Consider the following 24552-nt stretch of genomic DNA (forward strand, 5'->3'; position numbering starts at 1 on the left):
TTAAGGGACCACAATGTCTCATTTCCCTGTCTGGCCGTCTGGCCGATTGTCTGTGTCACGGAGGTCCTCAGTGGGTGTTGGGGAGTGTGGCTGCATCGCTGCTATAACAGATGCGTGACATTTTAAACTGGCCTGCCAGCCAGTCATTTCCTCTTTTGCTCCTTTAGTTGTTTTCTAACACATATACGCCGTGTTCTGTTGGTGCTGGCCTTGATTCTCAGTTGCATAAAAAAAAAAAAAAAAAAAAGTCCGGTTCTCTCTGAAGCAAATGTGCCTCACGACAGCATTATGAAATATATGGATCTACTCGTGAGGACCGCAGTCCTCCTCGCCTTTCCTATCATTCCCTCTGCTGCACGACATCTGCCTGCCATCTGGTCCCCCTCCCATCATCTTCTCCCCACCTTGTTTGGAGACTTTTCACTCATCATCCTACATGCACAGCTTGTAGGACGTAATCGCGTGCACGTGCGATTGTGTGTGTGTGTGTGTGTGTGACCATGAGGCATGAGACCAGCAGGTGGACACATGAAAGCCCTGGCTGAGTGCCGCCTGTCCTCCATGTTATCAGATGACCCCTAACATTGACCTCTGGCTCACCACTCTGCCCCCAGGGCTGACAAAATGTGTAGACAAGAGTATTTGTATGGCTTTGTGAATGGTATGGCTTTGTGAAAAGCACTGACTCCCTCCCCCACACATTTTCACATCATGTTGGGCTAAACACACTCGCGTGAGTCCTGGGAGCCAGCCTCACTGGAAGTCCGTCTCTGTCACGCTGGGATTTGTGCTCTGTGGATTTTGGTGGTTGCTTGTGTTCACTCTCTGTTGCCTTACCACACTCCTCTACCTTTCCTCCTCTCCCGGTGGCCTGTGAACACTCATCATTCAGCTCTTCCTTCATTTCCTTCCACATCCTTCCTCTATTCCCTTATCCATCACTCCCCCTTTCCTTGTAACCCTCCTCACACTCTGGTGCTGTCTGGATGAGAGCACCGGGACTGGGTAATCCAAGGCTTTCGAAGTAGCTGTTATTCAAACTGCCATTCCTAACTAATTCCTAAGTGTCATTCTGCAAGATCCTTTTGCCCATTGGAGATGGCACAATAACTGCTTATCTGATCATCTCTTTACAAATGGATTAAATATCTCTTCAAATTGCCTCTATTTACCTCTATTTACCTTCCAGTCTAATTGTACTAAAACCACTAATATACCCTCACATGTAGGCTAAGATCAGGTGCTCTCTTTGACCTAGTATCACAGAACGTCTGTCAGTGTTGGGCTTCCAAGCCAAAGACAACAGGACTCTGATGGTTGCCATATGGTTCCAGGTCAAAGCACTAGATTTCGCCTTTACCTCCTTCTGTGTTCTCTGAGATGCAATATCAGCGACTGTGACGGTGTCTCTCTCCCCACCCATATGTCTATCATTCTCCATATTTCTTTAAACAAAACTGGGTGATAAAAAGCTTGTTGCTAGAAGCTGACATTTCTCTTCGTTAACTAAACAAATGTTTTGAAAACCCTGATGTGTGTTAAATGATGTTGCAGCAGATGCGTTACTCTAACGAATGGACCTGGAACAACAGTTCCTCCATGTCATTATTAATATATAAAAGTGTTATAACAGTTCTGGGGGTGAGAATGTGTTTTCTTAAAGACACTTGAGTGCTGCTCTCTAAATAATGCCTTAATCTCCAGGAAGACACGCAACTTGCATCCTCTTGGCCCTGGCATCTCGTGTTGGAGCACTCTGTGGTTTCGAGCTCCCCTTTAGCTCTCTCTCTCACTCTCTCTCTGCGCCTTTCACTCTTGTCTCATAGTGGAGTACTCTCAGGGGTTTCGAGCCCCCCATTAGCTCTCTCTCCCTCTCTGCCTTTCCCTCTCCAATCTCTGCCTGAACAGGAGGAGTGAAGTCTCTAGAATGAAACCCAACACCAAGAACACACATACATAGTAATCAACATGAAGACCAGCAAACACAAAACCTCAGAACATGGGAACAGCCTTTCCTGCCCTTGCTGAAATAATGTGAGAACTCTTTTACCCTGCACGAGGGCATATGTCAAACAACAATGAGCCAAAGACTTACGCCCAGCTCTCTCAGAGATACCTAGGAGGTCAAAATCCCCAGGGTGCATAAGCATCGCTTCGTGAACCCAGAAAGCTGATTCAAGAGGCGGGAACAAAGGTGATAATGGGTAAAGCCCATTGGGTGTGGAGGCAGCCACGTCTACTTCATAACCTGTGAAGAGGTCTCACAGACATGTGGCAGAGCCCACACTTACACCACTCATGGATGATTAATGAGGCCATTTTGACTCAAGGTGCTCTGAATTAATATCTCAATAATGAGAAAAAGAATGAAGTGAATGTCTCACCCCCCCCCCCCCCCCCCAAAATCACTACAGTTTCAGTGGGTAGATTATATAAAATAGAGTAAAGTCGGTCTGATTGGTCAGTTCTATGTGGAGTGACTAATCACAAGAGCATACTTCCAAGAACAAAGAAATTAGGTATTTCTGTTCGGTTTTAGGTCTAGGCTTATGGAGCATTTTCATTTCAAAAAATCTGAGTCGCAGAGATGTTTGTAGTTTTTACACAGTAACATACTGTGTCAAGGAGATGAAAAGTCATTTTAATTATATCTCTTATCCTGCTGGTATAGGAGTGCATTCACAGTTTACAAACTGACTCTAGACTCACATGACACAAATGTACTTCTGCTGCCTGGTTTGTACATGACAAACCAGATGGAAAGCAACAGATAATGCCTCTGTTTAATCCCCTTATTAAAACTATGGTCATAAAGTAACATTTTCAAAGGATATAAGATCATCTGTCTATTCAGCCAAAAACAGGCATGAAAGCATTTGACTTTAAATTGGTGCATTCGAGCTGGTACAGCTTGACCAAATCTACTTCCCTTCGGTGTGAATGATTTGAGTCGTAATATCTTATATTGCATTCAAGCACATTTCGTCTCACAAGGCATCATTTTAGGCCTAATGTTTTAAATTTATGTTGAATTAGATCACTGACCATGACGGATGACTGTGACTCATATGACAGCTACAGAAAGCTCAGATCCCCCCTTCTTCAACATGTTACTGAAAGAGGAAGGTTTTGTGCTGGCTGTTTACTGCTTTTTCCCAGTTTTGGAGGAAATTGATTTACTTCCTCTTGAAAATTGAAATACAGTAAGAGCGCTATATCATATCACATATCAGTGTAAACTCATTCCCCTATAAGCAACTCATTTGTTCTTTTGAGATCAGCACATCTCAACAAATGAAATGTGTTGATAAACTGATAAATTGCTCATGTAGCATTGCTCATGTTAACATGATAGTGAGCCACAACAGTAAGGGTAGTAAGGGTAGTAAGGGTAGTCGCTGTCAATTAGGCTGTACTTCAAGAACCTTCAGGAGTTAGAAAACTCACTTAAAAATGTTTTACATAAAAAAGGACTTCACACTGGTTAATTCAAATGCTCAGTCTGTCTAGCAAACACAAAGAGTAGAAGTGCAGAATCTACAGTATTTGCGGATAGTTCGTTTATACACACTCACGTTCGGTAGAGTTTGGACATGTAGAGATCTAAACTTGTTCAGTGTATGATGAGAAAGAATAGCAGCCTGTTTAAACCACAAGCTGGTGAAGCATGAGAAGAACACGTCTCTGCATATAGGCTACACAAACTTTACTAACCGAAGGCATGTCCGTTCTGGACCCGCAGCCTTTAATAAAGAGGGAATCCTTCCACATAAGGATGTGAAGATAAAGATTAAAAACATGCTCATATTTGAGAGTTAGCTAGATTATGAGTATTTTCATTTGAAAATGTTTAAAAAATACCAAATCTCACTAGTCTTAAAAAAAGAAAGAAAGAAAAAAAAACATCATTGATTTGAGGGAAATCCAAAAGGGGCAATGTGGAATTCTGATACTGAACATCATTAGTTTTATCTTGACTCATCCATGAATGTCTATGTTTGGTGAACAGTTTATATTTAAGGGATTACTTGCTGTTTACTTGATTGCATCCAAGGAATGAAGAAATATGCCACCTAAAACAAGAATTTGTGTAAGAAGAAGAAATGTTGTGGTGGAAACCAACTTGTGGCAGACCAAATGAGTTCTGTGTCCTATCTTTTGTAAGGCACCAACTTCAGTGGAATTTTTCAGTGGGCAAAAGGATTTATACATTTTGGAAAATAGGAGGGATTTTTTATTACTATTTTGGCGAATTTCCTGTGGAGAGCACCAAATCTATAAGGGGCTTTGGTGCAGAGCCTAAAGTGGAGGGTGCAAACAGCTGCCAGATGTGCGCGTGTCCCATGAGCCTTGTCACATTCTCACAGACAATCCTGTGCCTGTGAGACGCACTAGCAGGAAGTGAGGTCAGGGTCCCTGACCCCCTCCCCTAAGATGAGAGATATGCAGGGATTTTATTGGAAGATTCTTTTTTCTCTAGAAAAAAAAAAAAAAATTGTGGTGAAATTTCATCAGTCAGTGGTTTTTGTCGCAGGTTACACTTCTGTGTTCTCTGAAAATAACCATAGACGGTTTAACTTTCTAACCGTCTGAGATATAATTTCTGTTGCAATTTTTACCAGAATCATTGCTCAACCCATGATCATGACTTGGTCATACCGGTCCACTGCTGATAATCTAACCATGCACCAGCAATTTCAATACTGAACATTTATGAATGAGTCAGAATGGCACTCAACTTGTAATGCTTCTCTGTCTTTCACTGACGGTGAGGTGGATTTTACTGTATTGCTATGCGTGCCATGAAATCCTTATCCTGCATTTTCATGACCATGCACGACGCAACACAACCCAGATGACAAGCAAGCCTGGGCCAGGCCACTCACCTGAGGCACAGCTAATAAAAAACAGAAAAAGATTACAGCTTTGACACAAAGACACCTAAGACATTGTACTGGCATACAGAAACAGTCTTGAACACACTCACACACCTGACAAGTCTAATGTGAGTTAAAACTAGCCAAATGGTAAACAGCCATTTACAATATGTTTGCTGGCACTCAAATTTGGTCAATGTCATTGCTGTCATGCCATGACAGTAGTAGATTAAAGTAGTAGTTGTGGGCCAGAACTGAGCTGTCACTCATTTGTTATCTGTTACACATAGCACACGAGAAAGATAATCATATGATGGTCAACACAGTTTGTCGTTGTGGTTATTCTTCATATCTGGGATATAATCTAAATTGACCAAGCAAACGATCATGCAGGGCAAAATGTTCTCTGTATCCTAAATGATTCAGTCTTCTACTTAGAATATGCAAACATTTAAAGAAGTGCGTTAAAGCATCTAGAATCGGTGCAGTTTGACTGTGGATAGTCACCACGGGAGAGACGCATCACAGCTGAAGGGTCCGAGTTTAAACGTGAGACGCACAGAACTTCCAGCGAGGGAGAGCGAGGAGAGAGGAAGTGAGAAGGTGGAACGAAAAAGAAGAAAAAACATCTGGACTTCATTTGGTTCCCGGAGAAAAGGAGAAAACGTAACAGCTTTACACTAAAGCCAGTGTTTTCTGTCCTTCAATCTTAATCGGTTTTGAAATCGGAGAATTCTGAAAGAATACTTTTTTTCTCATGCTAGCTACGGTTTTTTGTTTGTTTGTTTGTTTGTTTGTTTGTTTGTTTGTATAAACGCACAGTCCAGGTGCTGCACGCCGCAATCCTACGATTCGTGGAAGGTGCGCGCGCAAGCCCTCGTGGGTAAGCTGTTGTTCCGCGAGCGAGCGAGACCACTCGCGCCCGGTCAGTGGATTTACTTCACTGTAACGTAAATGCTACGAACGGATTTTTAAAATGCTGGCTAGTTAGCTCATAGGTAGCGCTTACGGCGTAAACCGGCTGGAGGACACTCAAAGCTACTCCAGCAGTGATTACGAGTTACTGTTTTAGAGTTGATACTTTAATGGTTATAACATTCTCGGGCTAAGTTTTGGTTATTGTACCAGGATTTGACGGACTTTTTGAAAAACTCGCAATCTCCGAGTCAACGGAATCAACCGGTCAGGAATTACTAAATTAATGTGGGCTTTGTGGATGAAGTCCGTCGATACCAGCGCACTCTTCTCTCCTCCGGGTATCTCACATGGGGTAAGTGTGTCTGCGCTAACCACAGCTAGGATTGCCTGGATAAAGACGAGTAGTTTGAGACTGGATTATTTTACAGGTCATTTAAACCTATTAATCAGACATTTGAGGCCACTTTCACAGATTACAAAATTGCTAACGCTAGCTATCAAGATTTTTTCCTGTCACCTACCTTTGCTTTTCACAGTAGTTAGCTGACTAACATCCTTTCAAAAACCACGTCTTTTTATTTGCTTTTGGGGTGCTTTTATTTATTTGTATTTCTAATGTCAGTGAATATTAGCAAATAAAGTCAAATAAAAAGGTTATTCGAATCACAGATACCTCTATCTAGCTAACCTATTATAGGTTATCTGCTAGATTAGCTAACTAGCTAGATAAGTTTATGACAGACTACTGTCACTTAGCTGGCTAGCTATGTAGCTCTACGTTATATTCTTTTACTTCAGCAAATACACCCACTTTGAGAGTAAGACATAAGGCTGTATTTTGATTCTGGTGAAGACCTCATTTAATGTGTAACGTGTGTGGAGTTAAACATCAACTTTGCAGGTTCTTGCTGACTTACTTTAGGTTACTACACAATGTTTATTGTGTCAGTCGTTTGTCAGCGAGGATGTTTGTCTTGCATCTCAGGGTGCTGCTCTACACTGTGTAGTCTACGCTGTCTCTGCCCCCACACACCCCCTTCCCCTTTCGGAGTTTCGGGGATTTGCCCATCCGCCACCGCATTAATCCCATTGTTCCTAAAGGATGTATTAATAAGACAAAAGGCTTTTGTGCTATTATGTTTAAGGCTTAGCGTCTACTCTTCGGGCGATCCCCTAACGTGTCAGTCACGGGAACCCTTACAAGCGCGCGGTTTTTGACTTTTCGCTTAAGGAGTATGAAAATCTGCATAAAGAGCACACAATCAGACCTTATACGCTAAGAGCGTTGTAGTGTATAAGGTCTTTAGACTGGAAAAACCCATTTGTAAACGGTTTATTGAGAAGTGAGTCAGTGGAATGCACTTGGGTCAATATTGTTGTATCTTAAAGATCTAATATCCTTTTTCGTCTATATTTTTTTTCTGGCGTAGACTAAGCCATACGGGCCGTTTAATTCAGGTCAAATAATTAAATGGATCTATCTCTCAGACAAGGCTAAGGGGAGAACGTCTTACAGGGCTGAACAAAACATGCTCCATGAACACAGTGTTAATCTTTCTCCACTGACACCCTGGCATGTCAGAAAGAGAAAGAGGGTGAGAAATGGAAAGTGTGGGGGTGGGGGGTGGGTTGGTTATCTGTTCTCATGGTACGTGATGACTCTTCTTTTAAAGATAAGATGATATGGAGGAAGTACCATGATTGCATTGATGAAAGGTGTTCGTCTATCAATTGCAGTGCTGCAGACTTTGAGGAATATTAGCTGTGTGCGTGCAGCCTTTCTCTCTAGTGTTGTTCTCTAGAGAGCTCTAGATTGAATTATCTGTCTGGTCCCTGACTGCAGCCAGACTGTATAAACAATAGGCTCAAATGGAGTTACCAAATGCTGTGAATGTAGCTGCAATCTTTTCAACATGATGATAACATCATTTCCAAGGTCACCAGGGCAAGGGAGGACAAATGAAGGAAAGCAGGAATATCGGATGTTGAATGAGGCGCTGGGTCAATAGATGGTTGGTCTGAAAGGGCAGACCTGCTGGTTTGGGGTGTTGCATTCAGGCGTCGGCAGCACACCCTCCCGGTAAAAGCATAGTTAGGGTGTGGTCTGCGCTTGCTCCATATGAACCCAGGCTTTGTCAGTGCTGATTTTGGCCAACCACAAACTGTTGCGGGTTCTGACAGCAGCCTTCCTTGTCAGTGACGTCCAGCTGTGACCACAGATCAGGCAGCGTGGTGTGCACCTGTTAGAAACCATGGTACCCATAATGCCCTGCTGCCTTGACACAGACTCACCCCAAGCCAGTATCTGGATTTTAAGGGAAGCAGATGTCTCACAGAACCTGACCCTCATAACAAAATGCCACATATAACAACAGTCTTGGCACCAGTCATAAACAGTCACAATACTACAGTCCCATCACACCTAAGAGGCTCAGAATCCTACTGTCTATACATGTAAACTCTGGGCTATGACCTCTCCGGGCACACGTAGTGTTCAGCCCTTAAATCTCCTCGCACTCAGGAAACGAACTAAAAGCTCTGGTACTTGGGTAATGAATGTCTTGTTTAAATGAATATGATATAAGGTAAATGAATATAAACAAGTGAAATGATTAGATAGGAGTAGGCAGTCAGCATGGTGCAGATAGCTGCTACTTACGTGGCTGTTCGTTAGATAGCAAATAAAGTTAATGCTTTGTGGGACAGCTGTGTGGGACAATCCTCTGGGACTCTGGGAATTATGGGAACCTGCATATACCAAAAATGGTTGTAGGTGAGGGCAGGGGTTTTCTGACCCAGATTTCAACCCTGCCTTACAGGCATGCAGTTTGAGAGGGTAATTCACTCCTTATGAGTCAGCCTGCACATCACAAGGCCACACATGAAACCTGACTGCTGTTACTGAAGCAGGACCATGAGCAATGCATGAGAAAGGAAGCTAAATAAACAAGCAGATAAATAAACAGATGTATAAGTGAACAGAAGGATAAACAAATGAAGGAGGCAGGCAGCGGTGGGAACTGGAAGTGTGGGATTCTTGGGCTTGGTCACGTGAGGGGTTACGGGTGGAGCCGTGTCGCTGTGTGGGCGGAGCAATTCTTCAAGGACTCTCGAGCAGGGAGCTTCGGCTGCATGGGTGGAGCACGGCAGAGAGCTGTCACTGGGGAAGTTTGTGCCCCTCACATGGGTCACACTCACAGTCTGCCCAGTGAGGGTTCAGGAACAAAAAGCAGCTTCCAAACATCATGAAAAAAAATTATTTCTCAGAGTACTCAGAATAGCCAAATACAAGCTGAGAATAATTACTGGTAAATGGCTTCCCAAACGTGACCACAGCATAGTGGTCATGGTTGCATGGCAGAGCGGGCATCACTCTGGACACCCTTCTGCCACACAATGATGAGTGATATCTTGTGAAGCCCAGCGAAACTCTTGCCCGATGGCTTGCAGTAAATCCCTTGCAGTATTTTCACTGATCGAGTTCACCAGACAGGCAGATCGTGTGACTGGCTGTAGTGTGATATTAACCCAGGCCATAAGGCCTCCACCGCCCTGGGCTGTTTCGGGCCAGCCCGCACGCGCCGCCTGGCCTGAGAAATGCTTTTCCCTGGGTGTGGCAGCTGCAGCAAAATAAACGCCTTCTGTTTCGAGAGCCTGCTGCTCAACAAGTTACATCTCTCAGCCGGCGAGGAGGAGCTCCCAGCCACCAACTCCCCCCCACCTCAAGCCAAGAAATGGGAGTCACCCTGAAACACACTGTCTGTCTACAATCTGCGATCAGTGCTGTTCACTCACATACACCCTGATTCTCCTTTCTCCTGTGAGCCGTCCTGTGTGTCTGACTTATAAACAGTAGCATGCGTTAATTTAGCTTTGGGACAATTGAGAGCACATCCTGAAATTTATGCGGTATACAGTGCAGGCACCCAGCACAATTTGTATGTTTACTACAGACAGATGTAGCGAGAGGTCCATAGGGAGAACTTTGTAAATATTTACTGAGTAGAGCACCAGTTAGGATAAGACTTTAGCCATTTTAGGACAGGCCGTGAGCAAATGGAAGAGCATTAAAAGGTCTGCTTCTTACTGTTGACTTAAGCCTTCTAGCTGATACTTGGTACAAAATGACATCGGTTTTCTAATCTTGTATTTCATAAGTGACACAAATTCTATTTGCTTTCATTTTAAAGCCTTTTCTCTTTATCTTCTTCTCTTTTTTCCTTTCTGTAGTGAGGTTTTGACTGTCATCACAACTGAAATGTTCTCAGAAGCCTGTGCAGTCATGCTTTTTAGAAAGTTCCTTCCTTCAGCATAAATTCTTTTTTTTGCTTTTGGCCTTGTAGGTTTTGTTTCAAGTCTCGTTGATTGCTGTCTGTGTGGTGACATCTTTGTTGCTTCAGCGAAAACAGAAAGAAGAGGGAAAAAAAAGTCCATCAACCAAAAAACAGGTGCACTGTTTGCAATGGCATAAAACCCCGAACCCCTGGCTGTCTGCCACATTATGATGATATTCTCAACTTTCCTAGCTACAAAGAGTCTTGGAAACCTTTCTTGCACTGCTGAAGCATGAAGGCATGAGAGCTCTGTTCTAAAGGAACTGTGGCCCAAAGCACTCCATCCCACTTTGCCGTCAGGGTTTTTTGGCAAGGTGGACCTGCCACCAAGAGCCCCGGGCAGGTAGGCAGAGAGAGGGGCACATCAGTGACCCAGTCCACCCCCACCCCAACCCCCCCCCCCCCCCCCCCAGGCTTTGGGCAGACAGCACATCGTACCCTACTCCAGCCTTTGTTTGAGCAGCTGGAGTAGCTGGAGCAGACCGGCCCTGGCGGGGCATGGGGAGCATGGAGAGCTGGGCTGGGCTGGGTTGGGGGTTCTCTCTCATCTGTCCCCACCGAGCCCTTTCCTTTCAGCCTCAGCTCTCTGTGATGGTATTAGACCCATGAGCGTGCTAATGCAGGTTCATGAATGTCCATGGGCAGCAGTGAAAGGTGGATCCTTCCCCACACTATGGTGCTTCTTAGCATGAGAATGGCAGGGCCAGCCTGTCCCGCGTCCTCCTGGGGCATTTGCCACAGTCGACTTGTGCTGCAGAACTGTTGCATAGCCATGTGCTGACATGGGAGATTACACAAGATTGTGCTGGTGCTCAACTGAAACTAGATGAGACCACCTTGCACAACTCTTGTTTAAGAGTTTGCACGAAGCGCTAAAAATACACACACTTTGTCGAAATAGACGTCGCGCAGATTGAACTGTCTCTCACTGGGCTTTTGTAGGTAAATGGGCAGACTGTCCCTTCGACAGTCCTGAGCTGGTGAATGCAGTGCACCCAGAAGTGACCCGTGACAAACACACGGGTCATTGATAAGATGTACGCACAGCGATAAGATTCAAAAAACGCGCACATGTGCAGACAGGACGCGCAGAGGCTCAGACAATACCTCCCAGTGTTTCTGCAGCCTCTTCCGCACACAGCGGCATTCTTTCAGAATTCCTACGGGCTTTGTATCCATTATTTAAACCCATTTTTTAAAACTCTGTCCTGACTGTTTTCTCCCAGTGCTGGTAGGTCCTGCTGTTCTGGCCGACTGCTTATCGCACAACAGCCCTTGGGGGCGTTTTTTTTTTTTTTTTTTTTCTTTCTTTCTTTTGAATGGCTGGCCATGAGGCTTTGTGGAGCAGCTCGGCTAAGGGCACTTCCACAGATGGACGTGCGGAGCTGAAGCTCCGCCTCCCTGCTGGGCCCCCTAGAAGCAGGGCCTTTCCTGGAGAAGTTCCATGTGATTATATTTTTACACACTACTTTATTTGATTTTTCAGGAGTCCCTTCTGTCCCCGGCTAGCGTCTCTGGTTCTGAGCTGGGTTTGGTTAAAGTGCTGCTCTGATCAGCGTGAGCAGATCAGCGTGGTTCTCGTCCAGCTGCCGTACCGCGACCTTCGTGATGTGATGCATTCGGCTAAGCACTTGCATTTGATCTGCTCCAGATTGTTGTGAACAGAAGCCTAACCACACCCAGTGGGAAAGTTAAGGCATCACGAACTCTGGGAGAGTTCTGGAAGAACAGCACGGACTCCTGCGCTTTTAAACTTCCTCCTGGGAGCATGGTCCATGTCACTCCATTCAAGTGTGATCGTGTCTGTGTTTTGCATTAATGGGTGCACATGGGAGGCTGTGTAGCCTCCCTTTAACATTTTGACATGTCAGGAAGGCCTGAGAAAGCCTGGAAGATCTTCTTTTTTTTTCTTCAGCTTTTTGTGAAACAGCCAAATCTTGCACACACTTGTGTACACGTATGTTTCAGGAATAGCCCGTTTCATAGCTTAAATCAGATAATTTCCTCTTTTGTCACTTTGGCTAGTCGTCTTATTACCTTATGAATGACTCCGTTTTGCCTTTTCTAATCATTTACGGTGAAAGATGGTGTGATATAAAGTTACACATGTAATTCCATTCTCAGCACCCAAGGACACTGTAATCAACTCACTACCTGACAACCTTTATGCCTAGCCAAAAACACCTTTGAGAAGCAGCAACCAATTGCACATCACGTACACAGATCTGGAAACCACAGCCCTCCAGGGAAGACTCCAACAGGTGCAAGGAAGGAGAGAGACAAGATAACACCCAGGACAGTGTCATTCATCACTGGGCATGCAGCCATACAGTCTCTCTCTCTCTCTCTCTCTCTCTCCTCTCTCTCTCTCAAACACACACACACAATTTTAGGATGACCAGTTTTTTTTACCTAACCTCCATGTTTTTGGACTGTGGGAGGAAACTGGAGAGTCCAGAGTAAACAAACTCGGGGGGTGGCGGGGTCCATGTGGGCTCCACCAGGATCGGGACACAAACCCAAGACCAGAGAGGCAAACATGCTAATCACCAAACCACTGTGCACAAAATCTTATGTAGGCTTGAAAATCCTATCGTGCTCCTATGTCTGGCATTGTTTCTTTTCTAGCATCTAGCTGAGATAGACGCACACTCACGCACGGACACACTCGTCCAATTAAAGCAGGAGAATCTGAGCAGGGGTGTGGCATGTGCTCTAGTGACAGCTAGGAACAAGCACACGGGGGAATCAGACAAAGCCAGCATGAGCTTTCTCCCCAGCCTCTCGTTAAGGGATGTACAGTTGTACATGCAGGTTTCAGAGTGAGAGACACCCTGCATCAGATCTGGCTCCCTGCACTTGTCACATTTGAATTCACCCTTGAGCTTCATATCTTTGGGTCACACCGGTGTCAAACCACAGCAAGAGTAGTATGAGTGTGACTGAGCTCTTACTGGTTGAATGCCCTTATTTCTATAAAAAGTTCTTGTCTGTGAGGTCTTACCATTCAAGTGTTTTCAAGCCCTCGGTGATATGACATTAGCTGCTCGGGTTAATGGCCCCATGGTGGGGGCGGGGGGCACGTCTCCGGCTCAGTCCGGCACGGTGGGTTTAATTAATCTCTTTGTGACTCCAGACTTTGATCTTCATGGTGATTTTTAAATGTAGGATAGAGGTCGGAGGAGGGGGCATGCGTGCGTGTGAGCGTGTGCGGACACTGGATGGAGTCTTCACAAACAGAAAATGGGACGGGGGAGAACCAGAGAGAAAAGTCAAAACGTATGTGCAACATGCTGATTTAGAAATCTGCTTTTCTGGGTTGATGAGTGACTGTGATACTCTAACCTCCATGGAGGTGCCCCCTTCCTCTGCTGACTGGCCCCCTGTAGGGCAGACAGGGGGTTGGCGGGGGGGGGGTCACTGAGACTGGGTCTGTAATGCACATCTTTGCACATGCCCTTGTTCCTGTCTCTCACCCATGTGCTAAGAACTCACCAGCAAATAAATGGCAACCATAAATAGACCATAAAAAAATAGTATGTGTCTGTGTGTGCTTGTGCGTGTGTGTGCGTGAAAGGTGGACGTGGACAGAAAGAAAGACCACGAGAGAATGACGAAGCATAGACTAGATTTACATGCATTCTAAAAGCAAGCTCCCCCTCCCCAAGAAGCTGCAGTTTCCAACAAATTTCCAAATTTCTGCAGATTACCATAATATTTCTGTCCACATGGCACATGGCCTTTTAAAAACAAAAGTGTACAACACCAGCCTGTAATCAGCACTCATTGTCATTCTTGTTTCGTTGTCTCCTGTTTTTGTCTAGTGCAGATTTAAGTGACTCTCGTGTGCGGAGTTACATCGCTAGTCATTTTAGATTTTTATCAGCACATTCACATACCACAGGTTAGCATATGGCGTTGTAATCACGCTATCTCATCTTTTCCATCTGTGTCCCTCTCTCAGCCTGTCTGTGCAGCTCCGAGCTGGAGAGCGGGGCAAGGTGGGGTGGGGCAGGCTCCGGGACTGTAGTAGCACCATTCTGTAACGCGGCCCCCATAGAGCATGAGCTCGGGGACAGAAGCAGTGAGTCAGTGGTCTGGACTGCAGGTGATCCGTGCTGCCTGTGCTCTTAGTGGCGGTGCTGGCAGACGTGAGTGTGAGGGAAAACGCTTTTCGACTGCGTGATGGCATCAGATTACATACACGCACTCACAGCCACACATAACACCACTGATGGTTTCTCCTGTGTGATCATAGTCACTATGGCCATACATCCTCAGATTATCTGTAAGAACTGCTGATGTGCTGTGGAAGGGTAAATGTTTACAGAACATCTGGTCAGTTATAGTACAGTACATTCACACATTTTTGTGAGTGTGGGTGTGTATCTTTTTCTAGGACAAAATTGTCCTAACTATTTAGCAAAACCAGAAGACAACAGAGGACACATACCTTGTCAGTTGTCCTGACACAATAAAGTACTTTTTGTTTTGTTTGTTTGTGTGTTTTTCAAAATGGCAAGGTTCCTTTTTGGTTCTAGGATCCGGATGCCTAGTCCTGGGGAGAAAGGGATGAAACGAGCATGTGGGTGTGTCTGCACCTGTCTGGGTGTTGGTGTGTGCTCTGGTCTCAGGCTTGAGTGCATCATCACACTGTCTGGTAGCACAGTGGCCCACGGCCATCTCCTGCAGATAAGAAGAGATGGAGAGGAGAAAAGAGGAGTGTATCCATCTTGTTATGTCTCCGCAGGCCAGCTCTCTCTGTTGCGTGCTCTCTCTCTCTCTCTCTCTCTCTCTCTCTCTCTCTCTCTCTCTCTCTCTCTCTCTCTCTGTGTGTATGCACATACGCACGCACACACATTTGTGTCAGTCTCAGCGGCTCTGTCAGGCAGGGTTGAAGGGAGCTCTGATAGCAGTTCCTCACACCGGAGCTTTAACTGCATCTCTCTCAGGCAGAAACAGGCAGAGCCACTGTTGACCTGGGGGCCAAAGGTCAGTGCAGAACAGAACCTCTCTTTGCCCTGCTGTCCAGTGCAGAGGCCACTACTGTTCCAGGAACTGTGTGTATGTGTGTGTGTGTCTCATGTGTGAGAGAGAGAGAGCAGAGGCTCGAGGAGGTTATGAGACAGAGTGTGGCAGAAGGAGGCACAGTAGCAGTACCAGCAGTCTACTGTGAAACACAGCATGGTGCCAGACTAATGATTATGTACGTGCATGTGTGTGTGTATTTGTGTTTCTGAGTTTGCATGCATGTGTGTTTGTGTGCAGGGCTTGCATCCATGGATAATGAATGGTAGGAGAGCTGTAGCGTGCAGCAGCTGTTGTAGCATTATGTGCGGTTCTGTCTGTATGACGGGGCTTAACTAACTAATTTCTGTGCAACTGGTACTACTTTCAGCATGCCTATTTGCATCACTATGGCGCTATATCTCTTTTTGTGTTTCTGTATGTTACTGATTTCAGATATGGATTTTTCACACCTAAACCACCTACTTTATAGCTTTGTTTTTTTTTTTTTTTAAAGGTGCTGACATTTCAGTCTTCCTGTCTTTGCTGGGTTTTAGCAAATGCATATATGTGTATACGTGTGCAAGCGTAGGTGCATGCAGTTTTGTTTTTTGGATTGAATTTGTTTCTATTCATTTACAAAAAAAAAAAATTTAATTTACAAGCATCCTTCTTTACAAAACAAAAATGAAGGAATGTTTAGAAATATTTACATCTCAGTGTTACATTTGTCAAAGGTTTGTGGGTTAGTGGCCACTACTTTCTGGAGTGCATTTATGGAGTCTCACTCAGCTATTAGCTTATACCAATACCTTGAGAAACATTCACTCTACACGGCTTTAACCCCTGACTTTTACTCAAAGAAAGGATTGCCAAAAATGTACATTATATTGGGAGAAAGTATTTTTTTTCCACAAAAATATATTTACAATATATCTGAAGTCATTTAAAATCATTTTTAAAAGTAATGCATAACTGTAAACATGTATTTTTGAGTGTTATTATTCATGTGTGTAATCAATACATAAAAACATAGTTTGTTGATTTTCTGTGCAATTCTAATGCACTGCAAATTCTATTTGATTGGTAAGGCATGTGTTGGTAAGGTGGCTTGGGAGGTGTAGAGAGTCCAACAGCAGGCTGAGTGTGTATATTCCTATAGTCTGAGAGCTCTGTGCTCTGAAACCTCTAATGGCGTGAGTGTCATTAACTCACGCTTTCCTTTCTGGACTTGGCCTGCCCTTACCCCATCTCCCATATCTCTGCATTACGTAGTAGCTCTGCCCTGTCCAATCAGCAACATTACACTTGACAGTGTCTAGTGAATCTGTGCACCATCTGTGCCAGATCAGATGGGCTCTGTCAGTGTAACATGTTAGATATTTTCACACTTAGGCTTGTGGTTTTGAAATCAATTGGACTGTATATATAAGAGAAAAAACTCTTATCTGATGTAACTAAAATATTAAGAAAGCAGTAGGTGTGATGGCACAGCAGATGACTGGTGAATGCTCTCTGTAATGACAGTGATGGTGAGTGATGGTCGGAAGAGCAAGGTAGGCTGAAGGGCTTTCAACTCTCAGTATAGTAGTAGTAGTAGTGCACGCTAACACTCCCATTAGCCGAGAGATGGAACATTGTACAGCTATACACAGGAGAGGGGGCTAAGGGAGTGAAAGGGCAAAGCACAGCGTGCATGCACACACACACACACTCACACATAGTCGCACACACATACAGAGAGCCTTAAAAGCCCAAGAGTGTCAGGACTGAGTAGGAAAATGAGTGCGTTGGTGTGCGAGTAAACTGCATGGTGCCTGATTAAGTGTGAGTGGGGAGAGGACAGAAAAAGCAGACAAAGACAAAGATATTCTCAAAGGTTCCCTCAGTATTTCAGCAGCACGGACTGCAGTGATTACAGTAAACCGAGATGAATTGCGGCGTGATGAACACAGCAAGACTCCTGTGCTGTAACCTAGCACGACTGCTGCTCTTGGTTTTACAGTGCAGAAAGAGGAGGCAACAACTGGCCAGCGAGGTGGCATTTGGGGGTGGGGGGGAGTAATTGGGGCTTATCAGGTGTTGCTTGGGAAGTACAAACAAGCACCTGGGGCTTTTGTGGAGCTGTCAGTGGGCCACGGGCGGGGCCCAGTCTGCTCTGAGGAGCTCAGCTCAAGTTGCAGAGCTGTCGGGCCGATCCCGGCTCTCAGTCAGGTTAATGGGTAACACAGTTACAGCTCCCGTGTATATGGCTGCATGTGTTAGCTAACACAAGGTCTGTTGACGGTTCACATGTAGACCTCAGTGTAGTTGCAGTAGTCAGAACAGGATAGTTCCCCCCCAACCGGTCAACTTGTCCTGTAGCTCCCTCTCTCTCTGTCTCTTCTCCCCAATCCCTACATCCTCCCTCTCTCTCTCTCGCTCTCTCTCTCTCTCTCTCTTTCTCTCTCTCTCTCTCTCTCTCTCTCTCTCTCTCTCTCTCTCTCTCTCTCTCTCTCTCTCATACTTCTAGTTTACTTCTAACTGTGTATTCTGAACAGGATGTTACTTCTGCCAAAGCAAGTACTTCCTTTGGCCTTTTTATAGTGCTGGCCGCAGATTTAGTGAACACGCACACACCCGCACGCATACAACACACTCCCGTCCTTTACACCTAACATTCTACAGCTCTCTAAGACATGCCACCCAACAAGAGGCCAGTGCCACTTTAGACATCAAGATCAGCTTTTGCACTCTGAATAGGGATTTTTATTTTGGACTGTTTTTATCTCCAGTATAACAGATCCCACTGCACAGAGAAAGAACACGTGCTGTATTAGGACACCAGTACTGAGTGAGTGTCGGATGTCATTCTGAAGTAAAATTAGTCTAACTCATATACAAGTGTAACCATTGTTTTTAAACAGGAATAAGCTCTTAGTCTCAGCAGGTTTTCCTGATGAAGGCAAACTAGACTTAAATATAATGTGTGTTAGGAAAGCCTCTATAGCAGTGGTGCATTCATGCAGGCATAAATACTATGCTTGGCCTTTGTGTACCTGAGATAAGGGGAATGTCCGATCGTGCATGTCACCGGCTGCAGAGACAGCCAGAGGGGACCTCGGAGGAGGGGCTGGGGTCTGGCATCCGAAGACTGGAGCAAGTCCTGCAGTGAAACCTGCCCATCAGGTTTCGTGCGTGCCATCAAAAGCCCTCAGTGACCGACAGATCTCCGTGGCAATGCCACAGGGAAGTTTTTGACAATCTCAGCAGACTTCCAGGCCAGAGTTCACATGTGCACATTTACACCAAACTCCAACCTCAAACCATCATACTGATCACGATTCATCTGAACGGCCATGACAATGCTTTCGACCACAATTAAAGCGTTAGACCTCTTCTGCAGAGCAAGGCGGCCTGCAGCAGCACATGCTCGTCATGTCTGCTCACCGCAGCCCATGTACAGAGTGGAGAGGAAAAAAACGGCACGCAGCCGTGAGCTTCGGCCGTACGCAGGCTCAAAACCGCCTAGGATATTGAACTGCTCTCCTTCTCGCTTTTGAAAGAGATATATAATGTCGGTAATTCGATGGGTGTCGTCTGGTGTGGTTTGGTGTCGGTTTCCCTCCAGAGTTTAGAGCAGACCGTTCTCTGTGGAGAAGGAGAGCCATTGTTCTTTGTTCCTGCTTGAGGAAATGTCCTGCAGGTTATTAGGGGCTGTGGGCTACAGATGTGCGACAGACATGGCCATGTGCAGCTGCACCTTTTTGTCTTTTTGTTGCTGTAGAGAGCCGTGTGTCAGTATGTTTACTTTATGTGCGTGTGTGCACGCGTGCGTTTCCTTGACAGATTTTGAATTGTGTGCATTGTGTTAGCCCTTGTTTTTCTAATGCAAGATGGTGTGTGTGAGTGTGTGTGGGTGTGTGTGCGTAACATGCAGATGTCTCAGATTCCTGCTTTTGTCCGTGGATGCCATTCTGCTTGATGGAGTCGTCTCTGAGCTCCAGCCACCCCCCACCCCCCACCCCCCTTTGTAAAGAGGCTACTTTTGCTGAGCTGGGTATTGACCAATCTTCACAATGTGACTCAGTCACAATATTGTCATCACCCGATAATGAAAATAAATAACAGCCAAGGAACGCGGTTGAGTTTTTACACTTTTATTATGAATCACATATGCAATTGAAACATAATTCTAACATATAAAAATAACAAAATTAACCCTATACATGTAATCTACACACATATATACCACACACACACAGTACATTTATTAATTATTCATATAGAGTATGTGTCAGTCTCTCAGCATGTGTATGAACAGTGACTTCATTGAGAACACATATTTTAAGCTCAACCCTAGCTGTCCATAGGTCAGGAGAAAAGTCAAGAGGAAAGGTTCCAAGAAAACTAGCATTCACAGTGCATGAAAATAAAATTGCTTTGCAATATGTTGCCAATATTCCTTGTTTTTTTTCCAACAACATATTCTGTACCTATTTCAGTGTCATTAACTCACATCTCCCTTCCTGGACTTGGACTGCCCTTACCCCATCTCCCATATCTGCATTATGTAGTAGCGCTGCCCTGTCCAATTAGCGTCATTACACTTGACATTGTCCAGTGAAGCAGAGCTCAAATAAGCCAACTTGGACTTGCATCTCAGATGCTCTGTGATTCTGTACACCATCTGTGCGAGGTCAAACGAGCAGAATAGTCATGAGGAAAGGTGCAAGAGAACTAGCATCCACAGTGTTTGAAAATAAAATGAAAAATAAAATTGCTTTGCAATTTTTTGCCAATGTTCATTTTTTGTTTTCAACAACACTTTGTGCGTCTGTTTCATTTTTTCATTTTGTTCGTGCCGACGATCCTCACCTTCGAACTTCACCTTCTGCCAATGATCAGACAGCAGGTCAATTACAGCTGCAATTAGGCAGCCCTAAGCTACAGGAGTCACTCCAGACACTTCCAGACACTCAGGAATGACCCCCCCCGCCCCTGCCACAAGTCTCCCTCAGTAATTCCTTATTATGAATTTTTTTAACTTGAGATCTGCTATTCCTTTTTTGTGCTCTACATTGTATTTCTTTCAATATCAGAGATGGGGTTTGCAGAACAGAGTAAGAGGTGGTGACCAAATGAATAGTGTGTACAACAACAGAGCAACAGTGTGTAGCACGCTATGTGGTACTTTGGTCATCTCAGTGACTAACACTCAAAAATACTGACGTTACAATCCCAACCTGATGACTAACACTATGGGGACCCTGACTGTTTGTGCACATTAAAGATGCTAGCTAGATTAGATAGTGGACCATTAGGCATCAGAAAATAGCATTACTTGGTTAGATGAAGGCTAGATATGGCATGTTAACTTACTTGACTGTGGGCCTGTTAATCTGTTGGGCTTGGATTTGTAGCATGTCAAATGAACACACACACATCCCACTGCACCTTAAAGTGGCATAAGCAGAAAGGATGCGGCCTTTTAGCAGGATATTAACTCAAGATAAACTAAGAATACGAATTAGCCCCATGCAAAGCATTTCCTGTGGTTTTGTTTGAACCTGTACTCATTTCCAGCTAAATGGGGATTTTTAACCAGGGGTGATTGCTTGATCTAAAATGACTACTGCTACTATTACTCATCTGTATTCCTTTAAATGGCAGTAATTGGAACATAAGGATGGTGTTTTTTCACCATTCTTCAAAAATGTAACTACTGATATGTCGTAAGTCAAAGACAATAAACACTGGTTTTCTATGCTACCTCCAGCCCTTGTCTGTGGGAGTAGAAAAGACTACAGGGAGGCTCTTGGTACACTCTTTGTGTGTGTGTTTGTGTGTGTGTTTGTGTGTGTGTTTGTGTGTGTGTGTGTGTGTGTGTGTGTGTGTGTGTGTGTGTGTGTGTGTGTGTGTGTGTGTGTGTGTGTGTGTGTGTGTTTGAGTGTGTGAAGCTTGCAGCTGTTGCCAGGGTTTTGGTAAGGTGAATGCTTTCACAAAGGGGAAATTCCAGAGCTCTAGCAATGGTGTTTTTTGATCCCCAGTATGTGCGTGATCAACACAAGACTGTAAAACACAAAGTGAAAATCCCTCACACACATCCTTTTCATGTGTATTTGACATCATGTGTATCAAGAACAGGACATGTGCAAGCTACAAGGGGGGAATTTAAAAAGAGCATCAACTACATTTAAGACTGCCCCTGGAATTTTTGCTGCTCCTCCCCTCCCCACGTTTAACTACCATCTCACTGACCATGCTGTTGTTATGCGTTTGTGTGCAGGCAACTCAGAAGGACTTCCTGGGCCACTGAGACGTGACTCTGGGCCCTATGCAGCTTCCCCCCCAATTCTGAAGGCCCAGAGCATCTCAGACAGGCCGTTGGGTAAATGCCTACAGCCATGGAAATCTGTCCTGAAGGCCCCAAGGTGAGCAAGTACTACCAGTACTACAACAAGACTCTGATCAAGGTACATTACGCCTGTGCCAAGGAGCTGAACAAGAATGAGCTGGACGAACGCATGAAGAACAAAGAGGGGCCTGGCTTGAAGAACATCATCTTCATCATCATCTGCAGCATCATCATCCTGGAGAACCTCCTGGTGCTCATCGCCGTCTTCCGGAACAAGAAGTTCCACTCCGCCATGTTCTTCTTCATTGGAAACCTGGCTTTCTCCGACCTGCTGGCTGGCTCAGCCTATATCGCCAACATCTTCTTCTCGGGCCCGAAGACGTTTGACCTGGTGCCGGTGCAGTGGTTCATCAGAGAGGGCACCGCTTTCATCGCCCTGGCCGCGTCGGTGTTCAGCCTGCTGGCCATCGCCATTGAGCGCTACATTGCCATCACCAAAGTCAAGGTTTATGGCTCCAACAAGACCTGCCGAATGTTCCTCCTCATCGGAGCGTGCTGGGTCACCTCAATCCTCCTGGGAGGCCTACCCATCATAGGCTGGAACTGCATCAACGAACTGACCGAGTGCTCCGCCGTCCTGCCCCTCAACTCTCGGCGCTACATCCGCTTTGTGGTCTCCATCTTCAGCGTTATCCTGCTCTCCATTGTCATCCTCTATGTCCGCATCTACCTGATAGTGCGCTCCAGCCACCAGGAAGCCACCAACTCCCAAGCCTACGCCCTGCTCAAGACCGTCACTATCGTGCTGGGGGTGTTTATCGTGTGCTGGCTGCCTGCCTTCACCATCCTCCTCCTGGACACATCCTGCAAGATGTCCTCCTGCCCCATCCTCAGCCACGCCGATGCCTTCTTCGGCATCGCAACACTGAACTCTGCGCTCAACCCGCTCATCTACACCCTGCGCAGTAAGGACATGCGGCGAGAGTTCCTGCGCGTGCTCTGCTGCTGGGGCCTCTTCCAGTGCGGCCGTCCGGCCGAGCGCTGCATGGTGCCACTCAAGAGCTCCAGCTCGCTGGATCACTGCACCAACAAACACGAACACCAAACAACACCCATCATGCAGGACTGTACCACTGGCGTATGAGTTGAGGGGGTGTCTGTGGGGGAACTGTGCTAGTGGGTGCATTTAGAGCTGGGAGGAAGTCAGGGAGACTTCAGGTGAGACTTGAGAGGAGCAGCGCACCTGTGGAATCAAGAAGATGCCTGAGTGGTGAGAGAGGTGCCAGCTTTGACATCTCTGAGAACCATCGGCCTGTGTGAATCCGCAATTGTTTTCAGTGGACTCATGTGAGTGCAGAGAAAATATTGCCATTGTGGTATGGACTCAGTGTCATATTTTTCACTGTTACTGAACGATTTCATGTTTTTAGACTGTTACTCATCTTTTTTATTAAGACGCTTTAATTTTTCACTGTGTTGTTCACATTTACGTGACAGTTATTACCTTTTTTATCACATTGGCAGTGACTAAAACGGTTTCAACCTCAATAACAAATACAAAAATTGAGGGTTTTTTTGTCTTAAAACATAGTTTAAGATGATGCACTTTTAAGCATTCTGTGATTGTATGTATAATTGACTTGTTGGCCAAAGTCACATAAAAGCTGAGTTTTGGTGTAGCTCCGCAGTCTTTGTTTAAAAGGAAATGACAGGGAGTGAAGAATCACACTCCATAATGCACTCATTTTGAGCCAGGAGTGCATAATCTTCCTACGTGTTCCATTATATGTAAGTGTAATTCCCCTTGATTAACTACATTGATTAAACAACCAAACAACAACAAAAAACATAACAAAATCCACTTCATTATATTGCCTGGCATTCTCACCTGTGTAAAAACGTATGCCATATTCATGTACACTGTCAATATTAACGCTTTCTGTCCATCTCCCTCAGCCTCTTGCTCTCTGACCTTTGCTTATTGTGCTGTGCTTTTTTTTACAATTCCTAAGGGGCGGCGAAATCAGAAAGCGCACGCCCTTAAAGTGACAACGGCATTGCCACGTTTCACCTGGCTGGTAGTGAACCGCTGGATTTGTCTCGACAACGCTGTAGCGTGACTGCAGCGACACGTGCTTTCTGTCTCGCGTTCCCCTGTATGAATGTCAGCATGAAGTGTTGTGAGCGAGAGCTTCACTTTGTGACAGTATTACCGAACACTGATCTCATTTGACTTGTTGCTTATTGAGTCGAAAAAGAGGGGTATGGTCACTTTGAAATCTTTAAAAATGATCACGTACGACACCAGACTGAAAGATGCCGTTGTTGAAGAGACAGGAAGGTCTGACATTGGGATTACGTTAACAGGTTACCTCTCATCTTGTGTCCCTGAAGAGGCACACATCTATGGAGGGGGTGCCACTCTTGTGTCATAGGTTAGAGGGTAATTATTCTACCTAAAACTTCCCTTTTCCTGCAGCCACAGGAGGTCCAGTATTTCCTGCTGCTTCCTGTTGTTCAGGGCTGACCTCATCCTTCATTACTATCCTCACATTCTTTTCCCCCCCCAAACACATGTTTGATGCTACAGTCTGTCCCTCTGTTGATCATCAGAGAAAGCACTTTGGCAGCTCTTCCAAAATCATTCTTATGCATTTGTTTTCTTTTTTATATGAAGACTTGGAGTCTGCAAGCATACGTGTTGCCTTTGTTCTGTGTATAATGTTGCTTAACCCTGTGGAAAGATGTGGTTTTTTTTATTATGCATATATGAAAATGTATTGTTATGAATGTATGTATGTACGTATGGCTGTATGTACGTATTGTAATGTAAGGTAATGTAATGTAATGTATGTGTGTATGTATGTACGTACAAAAGGTGTACATATGTATGGAATGTCTTGTGTGCAATAGCGTTGTGTGTCTAGTAGCAATCTACCTGTGTTCAATCGGTACAATCCTAAACACTAATATTGGTACATAAACATTTTGTTCATCCCTTTTATATAAAATAAATTAAATGCAAAAAAACTTTTCATGTTTTACTTCATCACACAAACTTTGTCAAAACTGGACCCTG

The 24552-nt window shown here is 44.9% G+C and overlaps 1 protein-coding gene and 1 long non-coding RNA gene across 6 annotated transcripts; one reads left to right on the forward strand and one right to left on the reverse strand.

Annotated features, from left to right (window-relative positions):
- Window positions 1-3541: 3541 nt before the first annotated feature.
- LOC113591934 (uncharacterized) lies at window positions 3542-5523 on the reverse strand. Its single transcript, XR_003412260.3, has 3 exons — window positions 5385-5523; window positions 4740-4897; window positions 3542-4476 (listed from the first exon to the last, which is right to left on the reverse strand). It is a non-coding gene; the product is annotated as an uncharacterized LOC113591934 (long non-coding RNA).
- Window positions 5401-24136, forward strand: s1pr2 (sphingosine-1-phosphate receptor 2). Of its 5 annotated transcripts, none has more exons than XM_081716432.1 (4): window positions 5402-5543; window positions 5700-5802; window positions 6006-6147; window positions 21405-24136. In XM_081716432.1, the coding sequence occupies exon 4, from the start codon at window positions 21511-21513 to the stop codon at window positions 22615-22617; it is 1107 nt and encodes a 368-aa protein (XP_081572558.1). In that variant the 5' UTR covers window positions 5402-5543; window positions 5700-5802; window positions 6006-6147; window positions 21405-21510; the 3' UTR covers window positions 22618-24136. The 5 variants fall into 5 exon arrangements, with proteins under 5 accessions (XP_081572559.1, XP_081572558.1, XP_026888443.2 ...); XM_027032642.3 differs by having other exon boundaries at window positions 5700-5760; XM_081716433.1 differs by lacking the exon at window positions 6006-6147 and having other exon boundaries at window positions 5401-5543; window positions 5700-5760.
- The last annotated feature ends 416 nt before the right edge of the window (window positions 24137-24552 follow it).

Source organism: Electrophorus electricus, chromosome 6, assembly GCF_041902795.1.
Source record: "Electrophorus electricus isolate QZ-2024a chromosome 6, ASM4190279v1, whole genome shotgun sequence".
Classification (NCBI taxonomy): domain Eukaryota; kingdom Metazoa; phylum Chordata; class Actinopteri; order Gymnotiformes; family Gymnotidae; genus Electrophorus; species Electrophorus electricus.

What these genes read in the sequence shown, in the direction of transcription:
- s1pr2 (XM_081716433.1), top strand. Translation starts at nt 21,511, where the DNA reads ATGCCTACAGCCATGGAAATCTGTCCTGAAGGCCCCAAGGTGAGCAAG.